The sequence below is a fragment of the Suricata suricatta genome, chromosome 4, assembly GCF_006229205.1.
Source record: "Suricata suricatta isolate VVHF042 chromosome 4, meerkat_22Aug2017_6uvM2_HiC, whole genome shotgun sequence".
NCBI lineage: Eukaryota > Metazoa > Chordata > Mammalia > Carnivora > Herpestidae > Suricata > Suricata suricatta.
The window spans coordinates 89,642,900-89,651,777 of NC_043703.1; the positions used below are offsets into that span (position 1 = coordinate 89,642,900).

At 54.3% G+C, this 8,878-nt stretch overlaps 1 protein-coding gene across 2 annotated transcripts in view; it reads left to right on the forward strand.

Moving 5' to 3' along the window:
- FAM178B (family with sequence similarity 178 member B) overlaps positions 1–4,032 on the forward strand; it is a 109,989-nt gene extending 105,957 nt beyond the window's left edge. For both annotated transcript variants that reach the window (XM_029936214.1, XM_029936213.1), the window contains 3 exons: positions 1,291–1,368; positions 1,920–2,072; positions 3,668–4,032. In XM_029936214.1, coding sequence (XP_029792074.1) covers positions 1,291–1,368; positions 1,920–2,072; positions 3,668–3,697 — 261 coding nt within the window. In that variant the 3' untranslated portion in view covers positions 3,698–4,032. The remainder of the gene's footprint in view (positions 1–1,290; positions 1,369–1,919; positions 2,073–3,667) is intronic.
- The last annotated feature ends 4,846 nt before the right edge of the window (positions 4,033–8,878 follow it).

Consider the following 8,878-nt stretch of genomic DNA (forward strand, 5'->3'; position numbering starts at 1 on the left):
CTGTGGGCCTCTGCTGTCGTGCTGAAGACCAGGCTGGGTTCTGGGCACAGTAGACGCTGCAGAGAAGGGGTAGGTGGCTTCTCTTCTCAGGATTTTGCAGTGTAATATTTGAGTTCAACAAGATGATACTCTGTAGTATCCTGTTTGGTGCCCTCAAAAGTGGTTCTGGCTTCTGCCCTAAGGAGGCTCCTGTGTCTACAAAGTGGCCGCTGCTGTTTCTGGGGCATCTCCAGATACTCTAAGAGAGGAGGATGGTATGGAGAGGGAGAGTGGAGCTCTGGGGGGTCTTGAGCTGGTTCTAAACTCTAGGCCTTTCATCACCATGCTTAAGCCCTGCTGGCCATCTCTGGTGCTCGACTCTCCCATCCCTGCTCAGCCTCAGAACTAGTTATCGGCCGCAGGCACAACAGTGGGGTTGTTTGCTGCCACCCTCCCTATCTTAGACATAGGAGTCTGAATGGGACAAGGCCATAGGCATCTCTGAGTGGAGAAGGAGGGTGCCCACAGACAGGAGTTCTGAGCACCAGGAGCAGGCTGTGTTTCATATCAGAAGCCATGCCTATCTTTGAGGGTCCTCCCCATGCCTCACTTGGTCTGCAGAGCCGGTGAATGTCCCATAAATGAATGGGCAGTGACAGAGTCTAAGGGCATCCAGGGATCAAACCATTCCCTGATCTGATGCAATTGGCCTTTGTCCTTTTTGCAACCCCCCTTCCTGAGTGCCCAGGGGGCAAGAGCAAGGGTATGAGTTGGAGGATAAGGTATGCAGATGCTTAACCAAAGCTGTCTCCCAACTGCCTCTCCTCTCTTCCCCTGCCTCCTCCAGTCAACACAGTTTGACTGTCCAGACAAGGCTGCACATCTCTCTGTGCAAGTGTCCTGCCAGGGGGCAAGCTGAACACCCAGGGGCCATGTCTCCACATACAGAATAGTGGCACTTGGCATGGGTGGGTGCCTCAGGGAACAGAGCAGGGCCACAGATACCAGGTGGAGGTCAGAGTGGACAGTCCCCAGCATGCCAGGCCCCCAGGACAGGGCTGAGTGGCAGTATGGGTTTCTGGACAGCAGAGATTAGATTTCTTCTTTTTCTGAATGAAGGGAGGACAGTCATTCTTCAGAGGAAGAGCTCTGAGTGAGTGGGTCTATAGCCCTCCTTAAAGACACCTCCTTGGAAACTGTCACTGGAAGCCCAGTGGTGGGCTGAGTTCCTTTCCTTCGCCTCTGGGCCTGAGAACAAGGAGTCTGGAGGAGATGGAGTTAGGGAAGCCTAACTCTCTCTGTTCTTTCCAGGTTTGCTACCTGTGCCACAGCCTTCTAACGCTCGCCGGGGTGGTAGTCAGCTGCCAGGACATTACTCCAGACCAATGGGTGAGTTACCCAAGAGGCTGAGATGGAACTCAGCCCACTGTCAGGAGCTGCAAAGAGTGGAAGGCTGAGAAAGAGGTGGGCCTAGGGGAGCTAGGTTCCTTCCTTCTCCCAGTGTCCCATGGGGCATTCCTAAGGGATACGACCCCAGCCCCCAGCAGCTGCCCTGTTCCTCTCCTCCCCCTTCCTGCCTGACTTCTGAGCAGTCATTCAGATCCGTTCCTCCCAGAGCGCCTGTGTGGCTCAGTCACTTGGGTGTCTGGCTCTTGATATCCGGTCAGGTCATGATCTTATGGTCGTGATCTCATGGTCATGAAGTCAAGCACTGCATCAGGCTCCTTGCTGAGTGTGGAAGCCTGTTTAGAATTCTTTTTCTCTCTCTGCCCCTCCCCCACTTCATATCCTCTCTCTCCCTCTCAAAAATAAGTAAATATAACTTAAAACATATATTTCAAAAAATCTATCCCTCCCTTTCTCTGACTTCATTCTCCTTCCTCCCCCTACTACCGATGGGCCAGGCCCATGCCACACTCATGCATACCTCACCCCTGCAGGGAGAGCTGCAGCAGCTGTGCATGCAGTTGGACCGCCATATCAGCACCCATATCCGGGAGAGCCCCCAGGCCATGTACCGGACCAGACTCAAGGACCTGGCAGCCCAGACCTACATCCGCTGGCAGGAGCTCCTGGCCCACTGCCAACCCCAGGTGGTGCCCCCTCTAGCCTCCAGCTTAGGAGGGGAAGGAAGTGGCCAGGTGGGCTGCCTGGAGCCAGCAGCATGTCCACCCCCACTGCAGCTGCTGAGCTCCTAACTGGCAGATGGGTGGAGAAGGCAGCCTGGGGGATGGAGCCGCCTTGGAGGACCTTCATCATTCTTCTCAAGAATCAAATGCCCTGGGGCACCTGGGTGGCTCAGTGGTTAAGCATGGGGGCCTCGATTTTGTCTAGGGTCAGATCTCCCTGGTTCTGGGTTCTGAGCCCTGAGGCAGACATCGAAGAGAAGCCTGCTTGGGATTCTCTCTCCTTCTCCCTCTCTCTCTACCCCCTCCCTACCTGCTTGTGTGTGCATGCATGCACGCATGCACTCTCTTTCTCTCGAAAGAAATAAATATACTTAAGAAAAAGAATCCAATGCCAAATGTGGGGGGGTGTACGTGAGGGAGAAACAGAGAGCCCAACTTCTGGGCAAATGCAAAGAAAAACTTCACCCTAAAGAGGGTAGAGCCTGGGCCAGGAGTAGCAGTGAGTAGGGCCCGGAAGGGGCACCAGAGGCACTAGCTGTCTATCCCTGCCCACTTGTCCTGCAGGCCTGAGGCTGGCCTCCTCCTCTACTAGGAGGGACTCTCTCAGTCTCCCCTGGTCCCTACAATTTCTGTAGCAGCAACCTCCATGCTTCTGATTTTCTCCAGCTCTCTAGGTAATAATATTCATAGGTAATACTTACTGAACTAAGACCCTTTTATCTAAGAGTCCAGATAGCTCCCATGAAACAGGTATTGTTATGATCCCGTTTTACAGATGAGCAGGCTAACCAGAGACACTGAGAGGTTATAGCTTGCCCCATCACACAGGCAGCGTGTATATGTCAGAACCAGGGCACAGATCAGTCTGACTCCTGAGCCTGCAGACTTAAGCACAGCCGAATCCCTGCTGTGGCAGACTTTTCTTCTGGCCTCTGTCCTTCTGACAGGCAGCACTAGCTGGTTCAGGGGCTCTTCCCTCCCCTAGCCCCCAGCCTTTGATGGAAACAGGCTAGGTCTCATCTCTGAGAATTTCTCCACCCATCTTCCCAAGGTTCCTGGGCTCCCAGCTTGCCTGTGCTCTGACTTTTCTCTGCTTGTCCTTCCTCCTGTAACCTCTGACTTGGGTCTGACACATTGGCCACAGGCTGTGGCTTGGGTCTCAGATTTCATAAGTCTCTGAGAAAGCTGGAGAGCAAACTTCACCCTCAATCCCCAAGGAACTAGATCACACTAGTCTCTGGTGGGGAAAAGCATGTTTGTCATGAAAAGAAGTGATTCGTGGCCTGGCCAAGTCAGAGGGCTGGCTCCCCTTCCTTTCACACTGCTCTGGGCCTTTGAGCCATGAGTAGAGGGAACCTAGACAGAGCACTCATGTGCTGTGGTCAAGTGGCCTGTTGACCTGCCATGTCTTCTTCTGGACTGGGAGCCACAGGACTCTTGTGGTTCAGGCATGAGGAACCTGAAGTGGGTGTTGATGCTGGAGAGTCAGGGAGCAGGATCACGACAGTGGGCACCACCTGGGCCAGGGCCATCACACTCTGTTTTTCTCCTTGTCACAGGCCCAGTACTTCAGCCCCTGGAAAGACTAAAGGAGCAGGGCAGGGCTGGCCCCAGGCTCTTGGCTCTGGCAGGAAGCTAACAGGGCTCAGGGGACAGGAGGAAGCTAAGAAGAGAGGCAAGAGGAGGACCAGTGTGATGAAGCAAGAGCCTGCCTCCACAGGCCCCTGACCCCCACCAGGCAACGGATATGGCCTCTCCCGGCCCACCCCTCCTTCTCCTTCCCTCCCAGCCATCTCCTTTGCCCCAAGGCCTTTGTCTCCACACTCCTGTTTCCCAGGGCCTCTTGGGCCCTCCCCACCCTCCTTCCTCTCTCCGTCACGAATGTGAGCTTTCTTTGTGCACACTAAAGTCTTCTTTCAGTGTTGGTGGTTTAGAAGATTTCCTTCAATCCCTATCCTGAGGGTTCATGCCCAGTGTCCAGTTTCCTGACAACTCTGCTTTGCGGTGCTGAGTTCCCACCTCGGACAGTCATGTGACTGGGTGTTCTTAGGCCCCGCCCCCCTGCCCTAGAAGGCTGTTTGTAAATCCTGAGGGAGGAGCAGTTCTCCCCAAGAGCTGTCAGAAACCCAGGGAGCAGGGATGGGGAACAGTTGATTGGATCCGTTCTGGGACGACCCCACTCCCACTCAGAGTGAAATAGTGGGTCAGGGCAGTAATGTCACTTAATTCAGTTTATTGTTGAGTTCGGAAATCAATTCCCCAGACTTAGGAGTCGGGGTCAGGGGCTGGGGGTGGGGGGTAGTGGCAGAGCCAAAAGACAGTTCTGGATACTGCTATTGCTTTCCCTCAGCTTTACCCAAGATCAGTTTTGTGGGCCCTGATTCTTAGTGAAGTGCTGGATGTCTTCGACCTGACCCCCTTGAGAAGTAAGTGGGCCCCGTGCCCCCCCCCCCCCCCCCCACCGGATGATCCCTGGGTATCCCCATTCTCTGTCTACTCCTCCAATCCTGAGAATCCATTTTAGTCTCGGACTCCTCCTGACTCTGGGTTGGAAGGGGGTTTTGTATGAGCCATAAAAGGTGGAAGTAGCAGAAGATGGCCCATGCACGGTTGGCCTGTGCCCACTCCTCAGCTCAACCCAAGTATCTGCCTGCGGAGCTTCACTGTGGCTGGTGCTTATGACTTTCTCTGTTTACATGCTCCTCTCCTTTGATCTTTCATGCCACAGGGGTCAGGGTAAGGCAGAAAAACTAGGAGAAAGACTCCCCCCAAAATAAAGGACCTTCAGGCCAGGTGGCTCAATTTGCAGACCTGAAGGGTAGCCCATCACTTCCTGGCCCTGTTTTAGACACAGCTGCCTCCCTTGCTGGGTGCCCAGAATGCTGGGAGCTGGGGGCATCTATAATTCAGAGGGCATGAGAACACAGCACAGTGCCGGGCCATCTCCCTGCCATGCTCCCTTTGCCAAGTGAGAGGTGGAAGAAGTCCTCGCCAGGGTGACTTGGATGCCCAGGGTGACTCAACTGAGAGTTCTGGTTTCTGTTCCTGGCCACATCGAAGGCCCTCCTGGCCAGAGCGCCACTGAGGCCCCTGCGGCATCAGGTAGGCCCAAGATCCTCTGATAAAAGAGCGAAGCCTCTAGTGAGCCAACCTCCTTCACCTCCCTCAGGGCTGCCCCTGCTTCTGACACTGCACATCCTGACAGTTAATCCTGAGCTCTTCAGTTTGCTCTGGAAACCTGGAAATCACCTTTGAAATTTCCCCTCTTTGTTCTCACTGCCAAAGGCAGAAAGGGAGCAGGGAGGCCCAAGAAGCTGAACAGGGGAGTTTCCAGTTCTCTAAGTACCTCTATGTAGCTCTGAGAAAGAGATGGTACACAGCCACCTGGAGCCCTTCTCTGCAGTCCTGGGTCCTGTGCACTGACCCCGCCTCCCCTGCTCCCCCAAACACATCCCCAAGAGGGAAATAGATACCAAGGAGAAATGAGGTGTTGGTGACTACTCAGTTCCTCCAGAGACCTAGCTGTAACCTGAGCAGAAAGGTGCACTTCGAGGTCACTCAAGGGCATCCGATAGCCCCTGGGACATGGAACGGGCCCTCTCTGGAACTGGCTAGGAGCTGACCACATCTTCTCAACCTGGTCTGGGACCAGTCTGAGACTCAGTCTCCTCTAGGCCAAGAATTCCACAGTGGTGCTGGCAACTTCACCACTTGCCCTTTCCATATCCCTAAGCCCCTGGGAAAAGGCTGAGGGATATCCTGATTGAAGCCACTGGAAAATCAGCATCCGGGGCTGTGATGACGGATGTTTTCCTGCTTCCTCTTAGTGACGGTGGCAGGGAGGGGCTGGGAAGGGAAAGGCTTCCCAGGTGGACAGCTTCGATAAATCTCCTTTAGGAGGAAGTAGAAAGAGGAAGTCCTTTTCCTATGTCCCCACTCACCTCGGTCCCCAAGCCCTCAGAAGATCCCTAAAGGGTGGCTGACCCAGGCTTTCTCATTTCCCCCTCTGTGGGAGGACAACAGCTCCTGGATCCTTTGGAAGTTGGCGGGGCAGTGCTGACTGAAGAACCCCCGTGTGAACCCCCGTATGAACCTGGGCTCCATTCCCGTCCACAAGCTGCCTCATGAGAGCGAGGGGCAAAGAGCTCAAATGAGGGATACCATGACACATGACCAATGTGTGGAGGAAGGAGAGGGGGCCTGCTGTTCAGATACGACTCCTAGGCCTGGGGTGCCTGGGTGGCTCAGTCAGTTAAGCTCCTGACTTTAGCTCAGATCATGATCTCGCAGTTAATGGGTTCAAGCCCCAGGTCAAGCTCTGCACTAGTAGTGCAGAGCCAGCTTAGGGTTCTCTCTTCCCTCTCTGTCCCTCCCTTGCTCATACTCTCTCAAAATAAATACAAATAAAACTTAAAAAAAAAGAAAAAAAAGATTCCTGGGCCCATCTGTAGGAACTGGCCTGAGCCAAGCTGCCAGTGGTTCCTTAGAGAACCTCAGAAGGCATTTAGCCTATCTGTGCCTTTCCTTGACTTGGCCACAAGCAGGTGAGCAGGATGGTCTGTCAAGGACTAAGGCCTGAAGGGTGGGTTCCCTAAAAAGAATATGCCAGACAGGCCCTAGGGAGACATGATAGGTACAGGAGACTTTAAATTTATTTTTTTTCGTGTATTTTTTTCCCTTAATTTAAAACCCAGGAATCCTCATTTTTGACCAGTTGTGCTTTTATTAAAAAGTATGAATCATGAGCAAGTAGTCATGCAGGAAACCTTATCCTCTGCCCACCCACCCACAGAAAAGGCCAGTGCTGGAAATGAACAGAACACAGCAGGAAGTGAGTGAAGGTAGAAAAGGAGAGCGGGGGAGCTGCAGCATAATCTTTGAGGAGCATTTGGGAGGGAAGGGCTCCGGGGGTTTACTGGCAGGAACAGAAAAGCCTGCCACAAGGCACAGAAGACTGTCCCTGCCAGTGAAACCAAACCACCTTTTGAAACTTTCCACTGGGGCCATTTTGTAGGTGGAGCCAGGAGCTCAAGTCTCTGCCTGGTGGGGGTGGAAGTGGAGGAGAGGAAAAACAGCAGGGAATACACTGTCTAGGGCTAAAAGTTGTCAGGATACACTCTGACTTGGTGGCAAAAACGGAATTAGGAATCCAGAGACCTGATTTAACATTCTGACCTTGCTAATTATCTACAAGACTTTAAGCAGGTTGCTTAACCCTCTAAGACTAAATTTATCTATACAATCAGAGAAACAATACCTATCTTTGAAAGAGTGGCCATGAGGGTGATGTGAGGAAATGTATGTGAAGGCACATTGCAGAATTAAAGCACAGTACAAACATAAGGTGTATTTGCCTATCAGTTTACTTCCACTTACAAATAGGCCCAGGGTCTAACCTGGACGAGGAGTCCTACCCATCTCCCTCCCTGCCAGCTAACACCCAGAGCCTTCCCTGCCCACCCCACGATAATTGTGAACTGGCTTGCCCTCTATCTCCAGCCATCTCCAAGATCACAGCTTTTTTTCTGGTGGAAAGGAGCTGGGAAATGTGGCTTTGGCCAGTGTGGGAGAAGGGGCCTTTATGTGTACCAGCAAAGACCCGATTGTTACTAAATCCAAACTGGGCTGCTTTTCCCAATTATCTCCACTACTCTTCTGGTCTCCACTTTCAGATGCCAAGTTTTAACTCAGAACAAAAGCTCCTGTCGGGACTGATTTATAATCCAGATCTGCTGACGGGGCCCTCCAGTGTTCCTCCCCTCCAAGACTGCAACTGCTTAAAGTTACCACCAGAGCCTTGGGGCTCCAGTCTCTTTACCTCTGTCATTTGCCCTTAGCCAAGAGGAGGCATCTGTGTCTGGGTGCCGGTGGGCCGGCCTCCCTGGAGTTTGTCCATGGGCCCAGCTCCGAGGACCAGCTGGCAAGGTCCACCCCAGCACGGAGGGCAGAGCTACAAGTGACTTCTAGGAGCAGTTGTGGGCAGAGGCCGGCGGTTCTAAAGGTGGTGGTTCTCCAGCGCGGCTCCCCTCAGCCGCTTTCATCTGAACAGCAGTGCTCATGTCACTTGTTATTCAGCCATCCAGTGGCATCAGGAGTCATTTCTTGGGGGGTAGGCTCTGTGCAACAGGAGTGGAGGGTTGTCCTCACCGGGAGCCGGGCACGGGCGCTGCTGTCCCTAAGTGTGGAACATGAAAAACAAGGGGCAGACTCTCCGAAGATCAGTGAGTCTTCCTGGCTGGTAAGACCCGTTCCAGTCTGACCGCGGGGGCCAGTGGGCCTTGGGACCAAGGAACGAAGCCGAATTGGGGGCCAAAAGAGAGACCACTTTGGTCCCCCCCGAAGAGGAGACTCGGTTTCCCCTGCACCTCTCCCTCGGATACTCGCCCCGAGGTGGCTTGCTCGCGTTTGTTCCTGTAACTGCAGCGTGGGGAGCCCTTCAGCCCCATTTCTGAACCCCGGCGCCCTGTCCGAGGTTGGCCTTCGGGGACACTTCAGAAAGACCAGTGAGTGCGATCCCCTCAAGGCAATGCCCCGAGTTCCTCCCCCGCCCCACCTCCCGGCGCTGTGGCGCAGATCGCAACTCGGAGGCGCGGGGCGGCTGGGCGCGGAAAGGGGCGGGGGTCGGAGTCAGCGGGCGGGGAACTGGGGGGGTCGGCGGGTCGCGGCGGGTCGCAGCTCCCTCCAGGGCCGGCCTTCGCGTCCCGCCCCCGGCCTCCGCTCGACTCCCCCCCCCGCGCCTGACGTCAGGGGGGAGGGGGCGGAGAGCGGCC